The sequence below is a fragment of the Emericellopsis atlantica genome, assembly GCF_019669845.1.
Source record: "Emericellopsis atlantica unplaced genomic scaffold F5Z01scaffold_10, whole genome shotgun sequence".
Lineage (NCBI taxonomy): Eukaryota > Fungi > Ascomycota > Sordariomycetes > Hypocreales > Bionectriaceae > Emericellopsis > Emericellopsis atlantica.
The window spans coordinates 502,931-518,168 of NW_025764712.1; the positions used below are offsets into that span (position 1 = coordinate 502,931).

A 15,238-nucleotide genomic window follows, 5' to 3' on the forward strand; every position below is an offset into this window, starting at 1 on the left:
ATTGAGCTCTCACTTCAATCTCTTGCTACTACATGTATTTTGGTTCAGAAAGGTGATAGTTTCTCGACGACCATCCAGGCGCCTTCTGTCCCATCCCATCAATGTGATTTCTTTGCGCAACTGCACAGCGGGGATGTTCGTCGAGTTCAGCACAGAGCTCTAGTACCGATGTGCTACTAAGTAGTCAATGACGACAGGTAAGGTCGCGGTTTCTCGGTGATGTACTGGAATGCGAATGCATCCGGGTCAGAGACTCAATCAGGCATATGGATGTTACTAGTAGTCGGCTTATCACAATGCTCGCCAAGCTTAGGTGCCGTCGTGTGGCAAGGCGTGCTGCAGCCCCACCACTGTTCTCGCCAGGCCTCGTCATGCCAATCCGCGCCTTTTGGCCATGACAACATGAACCTGCCGCTTACTATAAAATGGGCTCTCTCACCTCGCCTGCATTCTCCGTTTCCAAGATCGCCGTCATAGGGGCTGGGCCCTGCGGTCTCGCGGCGGCCAAATATCTCAAGGCGCAGGGCTCCTTCAGCCAAGTCACCGTCCTGGAGCAGCAGGATGAGGTGGGCGGCGTATGGAACTACAAGGAGGAAACGCCCGGTCCTTCGCCTATTCCTCAACAGGATCCTTTCTTACGGCCGGATGAGCCCTTGAAGCAGGATGGAAGCAAGGCGCCGATATTCCCATCGCCAATGTATCACAAGCTGCACGCCAATATCCCAGGCCAGCTCATGCGATTCTCCGATAAGGCGTTCCCCAAAGATGCCTGGGTGTTCCCGTCACGAGAGTACATCCAAAACTATTTGCTTGAGTACGCAAAGGATGTCCGGGACCTGATCCGCTTCTGCTACCAAGTGACACATATCGACCTTGCGGCAAAGGACGGACATGACCGCTGGAGGGTTCAAGCTACTTCGACAATAGGGCAGGGCGAGCTTGATGAGACCTTTGATGCCGTTGTCATTGCCAACGGACACTACGCCACGCCCTTTATTCCTGCCATCAGCAATATCAAGGATTTCTCGAAGCGCTATCCTGGAAGCATCATCCACTCCAAGCATTTTCGACGGCCCGATATGTACAGAGGCAAGAAGGTTGTCGTTGTCGGGAATGGACCGTCAGGGACGGATATCGCACTTCAAATCAACGGCGTCTGCAGGCAGCCCGCCCTCTTGTCCGTCAAAGAGGCCACGCCAGAGGAGCGGCTCTTGCATACTGGCTGTCGAGAAGTGCCGCAGATCAGCGAGTTCCTCGTCGAGCAACGAGGTGTGCGCTTTGCTGATGGCTCGGTGGAAACCGACATTGACGCAGTCGTCTTCTGCACAGGGTTCATGTACAGCTATCCCTTTCTAGACAAGAAGCTTGGGCTCATCACGGACGGCAAAGGGGTGCACGGGCTGTACAAGCACCTGATCCACATTGAGCATCCGACACTGGTTTTCCCGGGGTTAAACATCAAAGCCATTCCCTGGCCCACTGCCGAAGCGCAGGCGTCCGTCTTCGCGGCGCTCTGGGCCAACACACTCGCCTTGCCATCGAAAGCCGAAATGCGGCAATGGTCACAAGATCTGGAGAAACGAAAAGAGAGCGCGCTTCACGTGTTCAGTCCGCTGGAGGATGGCCACTACATCAATGAGCTACACGATTGGGCGGCGCAGGCCAGTTTTCTGGGTAAAGAAGGGCCGCGGTGGGATGATGAGAAGTTCTGGGAGAGAAAGGTGTACGCGGATGCGAAACTGCGCTTCGAGAAGGCGGGTGGCACAGCCAAGACACTGGACGAGCTGGGTTTGCGGTATGAGCCGGAGAGGACAATATGAGGGGGATGGTAGTATTGTTGTTGGCGTGCATGGTGACGATCATGTAGTAGCGCAGTGCACGGACGGACATGGTGATCAATGTCAAGATGAAGCCTGAAAGGCAGAAGACAATCTGACAGCTACGGTATAAAGATCGGGTCCAGTCCCTTGTCCGGCGGACTCCGCAACCCCGGCCAAGCCATACCTTGCAATTGACGGAGTGACCTCGATGGGGGCCCCTCTTGGATTTGTCAGGCTCACCCGTCCATGATCCTTATCTACGATCATCGACTTGACTCTCTGTGTTTGCTTGCTTGCTCCACCTCCTACTTGCTCCTCGACACATACTTTCGCTCTTTTACTTTGCGTCACTTCCAGCAACTCTTCTCGACAGGATCAAATCACACGGCTCTCACGGGCAGACGACAAGCAGACATGACGCCACACTCTGAGCCGCTGGCTCCCCCACGGGATCTCAGCCACCACTTCACGCGCGCCACCAAGAACCGCCAGGCGTCGGCCATCAAGATGTTCTACAAGTTCTTCCAGATCCCCGGGATAGGAAATCTAGCTGGAGGTGTGTTTTCTCCTCTTCCTTCTAGCTTTCCACGTGATAAGCATTGGATGTACTATTAGCACGCTACCAAGGTCAACGCCTCATTAGCGTGAGCGTATGTCTCATTAGCATGCATGCCCACGTGGAGAGCGAGACAACATACATGTAGCAAGCAAGGATCGTCGCGCGCGCGCGTCCGACTGACAGCTGAGCAACGCAGGTCTTCCCAACGTCAGCCTCTTCCCCTTTGACACCCTCGAGGCGCAAATCGCCAAACCGGAGCGCTGGGATCCCACGCCCAACGAGCCTGGCCCGCCATCAGCCTCCCACATCACCGTGCCCAAGACCAACTCAGAAGCCGACCCGCTCAAGAAGATTGATCTCTCCACGGGCCTCCAGTACGGCACCGCAGAGGGCTACCCACCGCTGAGGAGCTTCATCCGCCAGTTCACCAGGAATCACCTCCACCCTCATGTTCCCTACCTGAACGGGCCCGAGGTCATCCTCACGTGCGGCAGCACCGATGGCTTCCACAAGACGATTGAGATGCTCATGGAGCCCTGGCTGCCCGACCGCGATCCCGTCGAGGCCAGGCCCGGCATGCTGTGCGAGGTGTTTGTCTACATGAACGCGCCCGACACCGCCAGGCCCAAGGGCGCGCAGATGGTCCCCGTCGAGGTCGACGCCGAGGGCATGCTCGTCCACGGCAAGGGTGGTTTGCAGGACGTCCTGGAGAACTGGGACCCCAGGAACGGCGCGCGGCCGAGGCTCATGTACTCGGTCACCATGGGCCACAATCCCACAGGCGGCGTGCTGTCGGTCAAGAGGAGGAAGGACATTTACAAGCTGTGCTGCGAATACGATGTCATCATCGTGGAAGACGACCCTTACTGGTACCTGCAGTACCCCTCGGCCGCCGAGGAGGAGGCCAAGTCGCGCGAGCTCCCCTTTTCCATCCGCGAGCACTACAAGCCGACAAAGTCGAGTGGATACGAATTCCTCGACTCGCTCGTCCCCTCGTTTTTGAGCATGGACGTCCAAGGTCGCGTCATCCGCCTCGACACATTCTCCAAGACGATTGCTCCGGGCTGCCGTCTGGGCTGGATCACGGCGCAGCCCGCCTTTATCGAGCGTCTTCTCCGGTCCGTATACCCCATCATCTTCCTTCTGCCAGCGTGCTAACCCCCAAGCAGCATCACAGAGACGACCACACAGCAGCCCTCGGGCTTTGTGCAGACCATGGTGGCCGAAGCCATCATGGGGCCCCAACCACCCGCCGCCACGCGATCCTTCCTCTCCCTCTCGCGCAGCGAGCAGCAGTCCTTTGAGGGCTGGCAGACCGACGGTTGGGTCCGCTGGCTCTCTGGTCTACGCGGCGTCTACGAGCGTCGCATGAACACCATGGCCTCTCTCCTCGACGAGCACGCCTACCAACTCAAGCAGTCCACGCCCGTCGCCGACCAAGACGCCGAGTGGGGCGTCATCTCCAAGACGAAGCTCATGAGCTTTGACTGGCCCCGCGGCGGCATGTTCATCTGGCTGCAGATGCACTTTGAGTCGCACCCGCTCTTCAACGCCCGCGGCACCACCTACCCCGTCCTCGACGGCCCGCTGATGAGCAAGGCCCTCATGGTGCACCTGACAAAGGCGCCTTACAAGGTACTCGCGGCGCCGGGCACCATCTTTTGCGCGAACGAGAGTATCCTCGCCGAGCGTGGATGGCGCTTCTTCCGGCTGTGCTTTGCGGCGGAGGAGGATGAGGCTGTGGGGCCGAGCGCGAGGAGGTTTGGCGAGGGCGTGCAGCGGTTCTGGAGGATCAAGAAGGTCGAGACCATTGAGAAGCTGGTGGACGAGCTTGACTAGATGAGCTGTCAGCGAGGCAGAATCTCTGACTCGATGGGACGTTGAAAGATGGGAGGGGGTGCTGCACCTATGGTAGGTGAAGTATAGAGACGGCTCCTGAGAAGGATACGCTTCATCAACACCATCTAAACCACATGCCGAAGGAAATTGCATGTGCTTCCATCAAACAAGTCGTCTAACCGAGGGATGTAGACTGCTGCTGCCGCAACGTCGCTATCAGACATCCGGATCAGATCGGCTCCAGGGTATTCCGAACTCGCACGACAAGCAATGCGCGTTGAGCTGCCAGCCGCTACGGGAGCTTCTTTGTTGGGAGCGAGTGACATGTGAACAAAGTACGGCCCGTACTTGGCAGCCCTACTAGTCGTCTCACCCCGCGTTGTGACGAGGATCGGCTGGGCCAGCCGAGCCGACGATGCACCCGTGGACGGACCGTGAGCGGTGAGAGGACTGGTCCGACTGGAATCTGGGGACAAGCATTTGGAAATTGTTGAGCGTCTGTGGTCTCATGCAGGCCGGGTCGCTGTCATCGGGATCCTACGTACAGATACTCCAAGCCCGGATGCTGGGCAGCTGGACGATTGCCGAGGGCCACTTGCTCTCGCTCTGGTCTGATCTTTGCCTTTCACAAGCTAATACTTGTCTCGCGACGAGCAACGCGACTTGGTTGAACCGTAGCTAGCAAGAACACCGAGGCTCAACGCGGACAAGCTCAGCTCAGAAGACGGATGGAGCCGCGCGTGGCGTCCGCATGCTGCTACATGTGCGTCCATCCCCAGACTGACAGAATCCGACTCGTTCCTCTCTGCTGCAGCGCTGCTACGAGCTCGGGAGAGCTCGGGGCCTTCAACGCATTGTTTCTGCAAGGTTCGGATGGGTGCTGAGACATACGTAGTATGTTACACGAACGAATAGTACGGATAGAGGCCAGTGGAAGCTGGGCCCACCGTCATCACTTCACGCACAATCGATGCGGGCTCTCGCTAGAAAACGAGGGAGGTAAAGAGAACCACCTATCATACAACATGTAGGCTCTCACCGCCGGTGAGACGATGCGCGTATGCAGTACGTTATGCACGTTGTAACGTGGAGCAGGGGTCCAGTTTGTCACTTGGTGCGTCTGATCTCGAGCTCTCAGTCTCAGCCTCTCGAGCTGTGAGAACGTATGAGAAACCATGCTCGCACACAGGCTCACGGTCTCCAACGTTGGTAGTTTTAGTTCAGCACTTCCGGACATGTCCCGACGTGCACTTTTCGTAGCAAGGGGGGGGATGGCTCCATCACGGACACCGTCCGTCAGGCACGAAAACGGAGGACGCAGCACGCGATCCCGGGGCGCGCAGGCGCCAGGGGGTGGGACCCCCGGCGCCGGAAGTTGTCCGCTGTGGTGGGGTTGGGGCGCCCGGCCCTCCGTTGAGCTCCGGTTGTTGAAGCATTGCGGCGTGAAGCTTCGTTCGTGTCAAGCCGCAGGACTACCTATAGTCGCGGCGGGCTGGGCCTGAGTCTGTTATCATGGAGTCGAGCTAATGCTATGTTTCAACCACGAAGCTTCAGTCAGAACCAGCAATTGGTAGCATCAAAGGCCTTGGGAGCGCAGACCTGGCCTCATAGCCCCAAGACGATGCGCTCACTTCACTAACATTGATCCAGCAAGCCCAACCCCAACACCGGCAACGCTGGGCCGGGTCGCAATTCGAAATCATCAGCTTCCGGCCCCTCTCTCCCTTGCTCTGTGAATCCAATCCTTTTCCTCTGCCCAGCACGGGCGATCTCGGCGCGTCTCGAGGTCTCAACGACCGTGCAGCCCCTGCCGTTACCCCAAACCTGGGCACCCGAGTCTCCACATTGGAGTCACAAAACGGGAAAAGCAAGAGAAAAAAGATTGTCAGATCAAACCGAATCAGTCGCTGCGCAGTGATTGATTCCTCTCTGGCTCGCCCTGTCGTCGCTGTAATTCATTCGTCTGCCGGTTGCTCCTGCTCTCGCTTGCATTTTCTGCAAGCCGCAATCTCACCGGTAGGAAGGCGCGACTCAGTTTGCGAGTAACACGTACCAGTCCAACCGCCTCCGGCACCGGCGTTCCTCACCTTCAATTCATTCTGCCATCGTCACGAAAGGATTGCTTCTGTCTGGTGTCCATACTCATTTCTCATTGCTGCCCAAGACATCACCTCTAATTAACAGTCTGCGCGCACCGATGCGCCTGACTTTCTCTCGGATCCAATCCCCGTCCGCGTTCTCAGACAGACCCTGAATCCCCATAGCCCCAGCAACCACGCACGCGCGACCTGCAGTCCCCGTCAATTGCAACCCACACCCTTCGGAATATCCAGGCAGAGCTTGAGACTGACCCTCGAAACGTTTCTCAATTCCTTTCTATTATCCGGTCTCAGCTCCTCCTCGCCTAATTGCCATCGCCCGCCCCAAGATGGGTCAGACTGCTGTCGTCGCCGGCCAGGCCAGCAAGCTCTTTATAACCTGCCGGTCCTCCGCCACGCACCTACCCAGAGCTCTGTCCCCTTTTCCTTCCATTACCATCTCCTCTCGTTCGTGCTCTTCACACTGCCTGTCCTCTCTCTGCATAGCATCCTCCAGACGATCAATGTCGTCTGTCGCTTCGTCGTCTTCTGCCTCGGGCATTTTCACCGTCCCCACACCTCGGTCCCCAAGCCTCTCGGCCCTCTCCCTCAGAGACGCCTCGCCCACCCCCACACCCGCGTTTGCGACCAGCGCCTCTAGACATCATAAGGGTCGCTCCTCTCCCTCCTCCTCCATCTCCTCCTCCTCCGCCGCCGCCGCGCGAAGGATGACTTCCAGCCACCCTCTTTCCACAACAACCAGCCTCGCCTCCATCGAGTCGCGCGTCCAGGCCGCCTCGCTCGATCAGCACCGCGGGTACGCCCAGAACCACTACGCCGAAGTCCACCAGGACCACGAGCCAGAGTACTTCGACAAGACCATGGCCTCGGGTTACCAGTTCCTGCGCGAGCCGCAGTGGAACAAGGGCCTTGCCTTCACCCCGGACCAGCGCATCAACAAGAACCTCACCGGTCTCATCCCCCACACGATCGAGTCCTATCAGACCCAATGCGCCCGCGCCATGAAGATGATCCAGTCGCGCCCGACGCCCATCGACAAGTACCTCTACCTGTCCTCGCTCAAGGCCGAGAACATTGACCTGTTCTACCGCGTCGTCATGGACAACATCCGCGAGCTCATGCCTCTCGTCTACACCCCCACCATTGGCGACGTCTGCCTGCAGTACTCATCCCTCTACACACGTCCAGAGGCCCTGTACATCTCCATCAAGCAGCGCAGGAGCATCCGCACTATGCTGCGCAACTGGCCCTGCAAGAAGCCCGAGATTTGCGTCGTGACAGATGGCTCGCGCATCTTGGGTCTGGGTGATCTAGGCATCAACGGTGTCGGTATTTCGGTCAGTACTATACAGGCTGCCAACTATCGGATGACCAGAGACTGACAAGTAGCAGATCGGCAAGCTCGCCCTCTACACAGCCGCCGCCGGCATCGATCCCTCCAAGACCCTGCCAATCGTGCTCGACTGCGGCACCGACAACGAGACGAACCTCCAAGATCCTCTATATCTCGGCCTGCGCCAGCGTCGCGTGCCCGTCGACGTCCAGCAGGAATTCATGGACGAGTTCATGGACGCCGTCAAGGACGTCTTCCCCGAGATGGTGGTTCAATTCGAGGACTTTGAGACGGAGAAGGCGTTCAAGTACCTTGACCGGTACAGGAACACCCACAGGTGCTTCAACGATGATGTGCAAGGCACCGGCGCCGTGGTCCTAGGAGGGTAAGCACGCCTGCTGCGGTCATCGCTGTGCAACATTGGCTAACAAGGACGACAGATACATTGGCGCCGTCGAGAACTCGGGCGTGCCCCTGGAGGAGCAGCGCCTCGTCTTCATGGGTGCTGGCTCCGCCGGTGTGGGTGTCGCCAAGCAACTCATGGAGTACTACACCCGTCGCGGCCTGACAACGCAGGAGGCCCGTGACAAGTTCTGGCTCGTCGATACCAAGGGTCTGGTTACCCACGACCGCGGCGACCGCCTTGCGGAGCACAAGAAGTACTTTGCCCGCACGGACAACCGCGAGCGCCAGTTCCGCACGCTCGAGGAGGTCATTGAGTACGTCAAGCCCAGCGCCCTCGTTGGCCTGACCGCCACCTTTGGCTGCTTCACCGAGCCCACGATCCGTGCTCTCAAGTGGTCTGTCGACGCCGGTGGCGCGGGCCGCCGCCCCATCCTCTTCCCCCTCAGCAACCCCCTCACCAAGGCCGAGTGCACCTTTGAGCAGGCCATGGAGTGGACGGACGGCCAGGCCATCTTCGCCTCGGGCTCGCCCTTTTCCCCCATCACCAAGAACACGGGCGGCGAGAGCGGACCCGTGACGTACCTCCCCAACCAGGGCAACAACGTCTACGTCTTCCCCGGCCTGGGTCTGGGTGCCATCCTGGCCAAGGCCACCCGCGTGACGGACGAGATGGTGTACACGGCCGCCGACGCGCTGTCTAAGTCGCTGACGGCGGACGAGCTCCACGCGGGTCTCATCTACCCCCGGATAGAGCGCGTGCGCGAGGCCAGCCTCGTCGTCGCGCGGGAGGTGATGAAGGCGGCGCGGCGGGACGGCGTGAGCGACCTGCCTGAGGAGCAATGGGTCGAGTGGGAGGAGTGGGGCGACGTCGCCCTCGTGTCGTTTATCAAGTCGCAAGTGTACGACCCGGTGTCGTTTGCTGATGCCAAGGGGCGGCTATAGAGCATGCTAGAGGAGAGAAAGATAGATACCAGGATAATTCATAATGACGGCACGCTTGTGCGGATGACACTTCCATGAACTCGTGGTGACTGTTGTACAGAGACACGATGCAGAGACAGCCTGGCAGTTGGCGCAGCTCACTTGAGTGCATTGTTCGCTGCCACTTGCCGTCCGTCGGTTCCGTGTGTGCATGCCGTGCGCGGGAGACCGGATCCGATGCTGGGATGGCTGGCTGAACATTGCTCGGCCGAGTTGGTCATGCGAGATGCCATCAGTGATCACTGACAGCTACCCAATCACACACAACAAGCCAATGTGCGCAGATCATCAACTATGCCAGCTCCAAGGACAGCGGTGACGTGTGCCTGGGACGACAAGGTGAAGATGCTACCGCTTCTGGACATTGGGCGCCGGTGCGGTGGTGAGGGGGAGGAGCCTCGGTCGGAGCCGAAGGTGCATTGGTTGATTGATGTGTGTGGGTGGTGACAACTGCCGTGAGGGGCGGGATGGGATAGCTCCAAAGGCGAGAATGTTAATGATAATCATGACTAGTATATCTTCCGCGCTGTACTGACGTATGCAGGAAAGCTTGTTCTCGCGAACGGACAGGATCATCGCACGATAGTGCATGAGGCGCATGTTCGTGTAGCGAGGCTTCCAGCTGCAGCTGTCGAGACAAATGGCTTCGCTCGTTCGAACCCAAGTAAGTAATACCAGCGACGCGCTCACCCATGAACGGATCGCAAGGGACTCTCAATGGAGAAAGAGGCCCTTGATGGAGGAGCTCTCCAGGTCTCATGTGCCTCGGCACGATGAAGAGAGCATGGTGTCGATGCTGACGGGGGCCCGGGGGACCTGCGCTCACCTTTTTGACAGGTGAGGGTCCTGGGGGAGGGCCTCGGCAGCGGATCTGGATCGTGGTGATCAAAGGCAGGCGTCGAATCTCGCCAAGAGTAGATGCGGGTCGTGACCTCGCGCTGTTCGACGAAGCCCCAGATTATTATTGAAGGAGACCTCGGGGCTCGATGGAGGGGGACGCACTCCGCGGGGGGGGGACTGGAGAGGTACAGCTGATGAAAGGGGGAGCTTGATGGTGGTCATTCGGCGCTGGACTCGGAGTTCCGCGCGGTGACCGAGCGGCGGACGCCAAGAGGTCCCCCGTCCACTGTGGGCGGACGGAGACGGGGAGCAGTTGTGGAGCGCGAAAGGGGGGATGGATGGATGGATGGTCCATGGATGGACGGACTTGTTTGATGGATGGAGGGGATCATCGGACACGCTGACCGCGTCTTGGACGGGAAGGCTGGCCGAGTGAGGGTCCGGCGACTCGAGATTTGGCCGACGGAGCATGAAGTTGGTGATCTGGGCCGTGGAAAGTTCTTGTGAGCGGTGAGGAACATGACCTTGGGGCGCACTTGTGGTCACTTGGTTCACATGGCGAATAGTAATACAGTCAGTAATTACATGTAGAGTAGTTGTACGGATGAGTTCATCATGACATGTGTGTTCCTCTTGTCCGAGCCCTGGACGCAAAAAGGGATCGAGCGCACGTCGTAATAACGTTAGCGCGGCAGTCCGACTGTTGCCGACTTATTAGGTATAAAGCATGCAGAGCAGACGCTTGCTTCATCATGGTGAGGAATCGAAATTGATGATTGGTGGGAACGAGGGCGTGGGCTGCAGCTTTCTTGCCCATTACATACACGCGACTTTCATGTGAGATGCTCGCGAGCAGGAGATCGTGCTCTCTGGGAGTAAAGGCATTGCGTTGAGATCAGGTTGAACGCATGAAGCTAATTGCCATCAATGAGTCTATTTGTTGCCCTGACACATGCAAACGTTTCGAGGAGAGCGAAGCGAGGCTTGTGTTCCCCGGAAATGATCGCGAGACTCGTAGGCTCGTGACGGAGAGAATTCCTCCAAAGCGCCTGACTCGAACCAATGCTCGATGATTGGCCGCTCCACAGCGGTGGCTCATCCAAGGTGTGGGACGTCTCGTGGAGCATTGCCGCGATTCATCGTGATGATTTTACTCGCAGGGCCTAATTGCTACGTACTCCGTACCTAATGGTTATTCCCACGGGAGCAGACACGGGCATTGACCGAGCGTGTGCGCAACTTGGATAGGGCTTCGACGCTGGTACATGTGCATGGCGAGCACTTCTCATGACGAGTGCTAGGCCAGTATAGCAAAGCAAACAGCCATGCAAGCCTAAATAGCAGAGTTCAAGCACCGATAGAAGCACCAGGAGACTGGAGTTGCAATTGGCATCCACATCCTCCTGGCCCTCCCCTGCCCCGGATGGGATGGTACAGTACGGAGTACATCGGCCCCATAATACCACGCATTCCAAAACGAGTCCCGTCCAGGACCACGACGCACGGCCAAGCCTCAGCAACAGAATGTTTATCCACTTATGGAGTGCTCGAGTCTCTCTTGAACAGAGTGAATTTCAAATTCATATAAACGCACATGCCCCCACCCCCGGATTCTCCGTCTTCCTCCCTCCCCCTTCTCGTTCTTGGAGTCGGATACTGCCCCTCCAAACTCTCACCTCACTCACCTGTAAGCAGGTTCAAGGTCGACACACCAGTCCACCTCCTCTCGAGTCCTCGATAGTACCATTCTATCTTCTGCTCTGACTATTCGCTGCGTCTAGCGAACCCGTACGCATTCACTTGCTGTACACACTCTCCACTCTACCATTTTTGCTGTTGTTTGCAATTGCAGAAAAAAAAAATCAAAAATCACCCATCACTCAAGCGGCTGTAGCCTCGGGACACCCTCACGGACGAACGGACACAAGGAAGTCCAGTTGCAATAACAGAAAACGTCACAACCACCCACACCAATTTACCGCCAAATATTATATTGAAAGGAAACTTCCACCGGGAACTGCAACACTGAGACACTATTCACAATGACATCGGAAACCGACGCTTCAGATACCTCTGCCGCTGGCACACCACCACCACCACCACCCGCATCACAGTCCGCCACCATGGACAAGATACCCCAATCCAAGAAGCGGTCCGACTCGACAGCCTCCGCAACGGAGCCCTCCGCCAAGAAGCGCCGAGCCGCGCGCGCCTGCGTGAGTTGCCGCGCCCGTAAAGTGCGCTGCAACGTGGTCGACGAGTCGCCCTGCGCCAACTGTCGCTTTGACAATGTTGAGGTATTTGACCAATTTACGCGCCTCATCTTGGGTAAGGTGATGTGAAGGATCAGAGCAATGGCTGACGGAGTGTCGCAGTGCCATGTCCAGGAGAGCCGACGAAGGAAGTACGTGCATCCGTGCTACCCATGGAAGGACATGCGATGCTAATGAGCGGCTAGGAAACACCTTTTGACGCCCCCCGTGTCGCAGCAGACCAGCAACAGCAGCAGCTCGTCTGGCCCGCCGCACTTGCGATGCAAATCAGCAGCACGACCGTCGACACAGCATCCGGTCCCCATCCACAGCGCGGCGGAGCTGAGGAGACCGAGCAGTGGCTCCGCCATCTCGAGCGATGTCGATCTCTTGGCCTCGTCACAGGAGACATCGAGCAATTTGCTTTGTGAGTACCTCTTTCCAGTACGGGAGTTTGTGTCCGTCACCCTGCTTCGTCGCATGCATGTATGCGATGCGCGTGCGCTGGATGACGAAAGCAAGCTTCTCCGATTTCGTTCTCCGCATCTCCTGGGATCGGTCTCCACTTTTCATTCCCTCGAAACATGGAGGAACCTGCCAGTGCTCCAGTTCCTTCCCTTCCCCACCTTCACATGCCAACGCACGACGCACACTGAATTTCACCTCACTCCTCCTCAGAGAAGCACATGACAGAGACAGATCGCTGACTGCCACAAGACCAACGCGCCGGCTACAGAAGCATCCAGTCTGCCGCCCAGGTGGAAACACCTCAATCCCAGACTCCACAATGGCCGAACCCCCCGCCGACACCGCTCAACGCCAACCCGGCCACCAACCAGCCCATCTCCAACCTCACCGCGCAGTTTCTCAACTCGTTAGAGGAGCCTGACCTCGCCTCGCAACTACCCGCCTTTATTCGACCTCTTCCGACCAGAATCGCCGCCGAGGATGTGAGCTATCTGCACATCAAGGGCGCGCTGACCCTGCCCTCTGTCGGCCTGCAAAATGCCCTGCTGCAAAGCTATGTCGAGTATGTCCATCCGTACATGCCATTGATGGATCTCCATGACTTCTTGGACATTGTCAACCAAAGAGATGGGATCAATGGGCAGACGAGTCTGTTTTTGTACCATGCCGTCATGTTCTCGGCATCCGCCTTTGTCGACATGAAGTACCTAAAGGAGGCTGGTTACACCACACGCAAAGCGGCGAGAAAGTCCTTCTTCCAGAAGACCAGGGTAAGACACTTGACTTGCCCATATTAACGAGAGCAAAAACTGACTTCACAGCTCCTCTATGACTTTGACTACGAGATGGACCGCCTCGTCCTGGTCCAGGCCCTGCTCCTCATGTCCTACTGGTACGAGACTCCCGACGACCAGAAAGACACCTGGCACTGGATGGGCGTCGCCATCTCGCTCGCCCACACCATCGGCCTCCATCGCAACCCTGGCGCAACGACAATGTCCATCCGCAAGCAGAAGCTCTGGAAGCGCATCTGGTGGTCCTGCTTCATGCGCGACCGCCTCATCGCCCTCGGCATGCGACGTCCCACCCGCATCAAGGACGAAGACTTTGACGTCCCCATGCTGGAGGAATCCGACTTTGAGATCCAGCCACTCGCGGACAATGTGACCGTCATCCCCGCCAGCTGTACACTGATGCGCGACACCTCTATGCAACGCGAACTGGCCGCCATGTGCATCGCCAAGGCAGAACTCTGTGTGTGCATCAGTCACATGCTCAAGGCGCAGTACTCGGTCCTCATCCGTGACAAGACGAAGCCCGACAACACCACGAACAGCACCATGATGCTCTTCCCCAACAAACAGCTCGACAATGTGGAAAGCGTCCAGGTCGTCGACATGGAGCTCATGGCCTGGGCCGAGTCTCTGCCCCAGTCCTGCCAGTACCGCACGCTGACGCCCTTGGACATTGAAGGGGGCAAGTCGACGCTCGCCGTGCAGAGGACGCTACTCCACATGGTCTACTATACAACCATCTCCGCCCTCCACCGTCCCCAGTTCCTACCATCGAGCCCGACGCATGCGCCTACGACGTCTCGCCAGGCGCAGGAGATGTCCCGCGTGCGCGTCCGCGACGCGGCGAACCACATCACCTTTATGGCTGCTTCGCTGCACCAGCTCCGCCTCGAAAAGTATCTCCCCACCACCGGCGTCACCGTCGTCCTGCCCGCCATGATCATCCACCTCCTCGAGATGAAGAACGTCGACCAGGAGGCAGCACAGCGCGCTACGCGGGGCTTCAAACAGTGCATGAAGGTCATGGAGAAGCTGCGGGAGATCTACGCCGCGGCCGACTACGCGACGGGCTTCCTGGACGCGGCCGTGCGAAAGGCCGCCATTGACGTGCAGAGCCAGAACGCCGCGGCGGCCACTAATACTACCGTACATATGACGACGAACAAGGCGCCCGCCGACTTCTCCGCGCAGACCCCGCCGCCGGACAACGCGCCGTACATGACGGCCTCGGAGTCGCTCTTCAACGACCAGAGACACATGTCCGTCTCCTCCGTCGAGCAGCTCCGCAAGGCCATGGCGCCCCCGGCCACCGTCAACACGGCCGACCTGGACCTGACGCCGCCCTTCAACGGGCACAGTCCCCCCCACACCGATTTCGGGGACGGCAACGGTCCGACGCCCAGCGCGAGTGATCCCGAGGTGGAGATGATGGATCTGGATCTTGACCTTGATTTCATGCAGGGCCATGACGAGTTTGATTGGAATGCCGTGGCAGGCACGGACTTTGATGTCGATCAGTGGCTGCAGTTCCCGGCGGCGGAGAGTACGGCGGCGGCTCCTGTGGCGGTGGATGGGCCCATGGTTATTTGATCTGTCTGGTTATTTGATTTGGTTTGTTCATTGGGTAGGGCGTTGCGGTGTCTGGGGTCCACGTCAGGTATGGTTTATGGCTTTGAGCATACGCATAGTACAGGTTAGACAAAATAAGGAAGCGTTGACGACGTGTGGTGTTTGCCCCTGAACGGTGATACCTTGCTTGTCGAACGCCGCTGTTCATGAATGCTTCGATGTAAATAGGAACGTACATCATTTTTTGTCACTAATAACCATCTTCATAATTTCTTGAGC

General features: G+C 58.0%; 4 protein-coding genes across 4 annotated transcripts; all 4 read left to right on the top strand.

The window, feature by feature from the left end:
- Nucleotides 1-21: 21 nt before the first annotated feature.
- Nucleotides 22-2,259, top strand: F5Z01DRAFT_652902 (uncharacterized protein). The gene has a single exon (XM_046263315.1). The coding sequence runs from the start codon at nucleotides 426-428 to the stop codon at nucleotides 1,818-1,820; it is 1,395 nt and encodes a 464-aa protein (XP_046119285.1). The 5' UTR covers nucleotides 22-425; the 3' UTR covers nucleotides 1,821-2,259.
- On the top strand, nucleotides 2,235-4,218 carry F5Z01DRAFT_620341 (aromatic amino acid aminotransferase 1; the record flags this gene model as incomplete). The annotated part of the gene is made up of 3 exons (XM_046261132.1): nucleotides 2,235-2,376; nucleotides 2,576-3,497; nucleotides 3,549-4,218. The coding sequence occupies 3 exons, from the start codon at nucleotides 2,235-2,237 to the stop codon at nucleotides 4,216-4,218; spliced, it is 1,734 nt and encodes a 577-aa protein (XP_046119286.1).
- Nucleotides 4,219-7,024: 2,806 nt separating this feature from the next.
- Nucleotides 7,025-8,997, top strand: F5Z01DRAFT_620436 (NADP-dependent malic enzyme; the record flags this gene model as incomplete). Its single annotated transcript, XM_046261138.1, has 3 exons — nucleotides 7,025-7,654; nucleotides 7,710-8,035; nucleotides 8,091-8,997. The coding sequence occupies 3 exons, from the start codon at nucleotides 7,025-7,027 to the stop codon at nucleotides 8,995-8,997; spliced, it is 1,863 nt and encodes a 620-aa protein (XP_046119287.1).
- Nucleotides 8,998-11,471: 2,474 nt separating this feature from the next.
- Nucleotides 11,472-15,217, top strand: F5Z01DRAFT_652915 (fungal-specific transcription factor domain-containing protein). The gene is made up of 5 exons (XM_046263316.1): nucleotides 11,472-12,173; nucleotides 12,252-12,280; nucleotides 12,335-12,555; nucleotides 12,846-13,366; nucleotides 13,418-15,217. Exons 1-5 carry the CDS (start codon nucleotides 11,919-11,921, stop codon nucleotides 14,978-14,980), a joined length of 2,589 nt encoding a protein of 862 aa, XP_046119288.1. The 5' UTR covers nucleotides 11,472-11,918; the 3' UTR covers nucleotides 14,981-15,217.
- Nucleotides 15,218-15,238: the final 21 nt, after the last annotated feature.

Coding starts and splice junctions, on each gene's coding strand:
- F5Z01DRAFT_652902 (XM_046263315.1), top strand. CDS start 426: ATGGGCTCTCTCACCTCGCCTGCATTCTCCGTTTCCAAGATCGCCGTC.
- F5Z01DRAFT_652915 (XM_046263316.1), top strand. CDS start 11,919: ATGACATCGGAAACCGACGCTTCAGATACCTCTGCCGCTGGCACACCA. Junction 12,174..12,251: donor GTCGCTTTGACAATGTTGAG/GTATTTGACCAA, acceptor GGAGTGTCGCAG/TGCCATGTCCAGGAGAGCCG. Junction 12,556..12,845: donor GACATCGAGCAATTTGCTTT/GTGAGTACCTCT, acceptor GACTGCCACAAG/ACCAACGCGCCGGCTACAGA.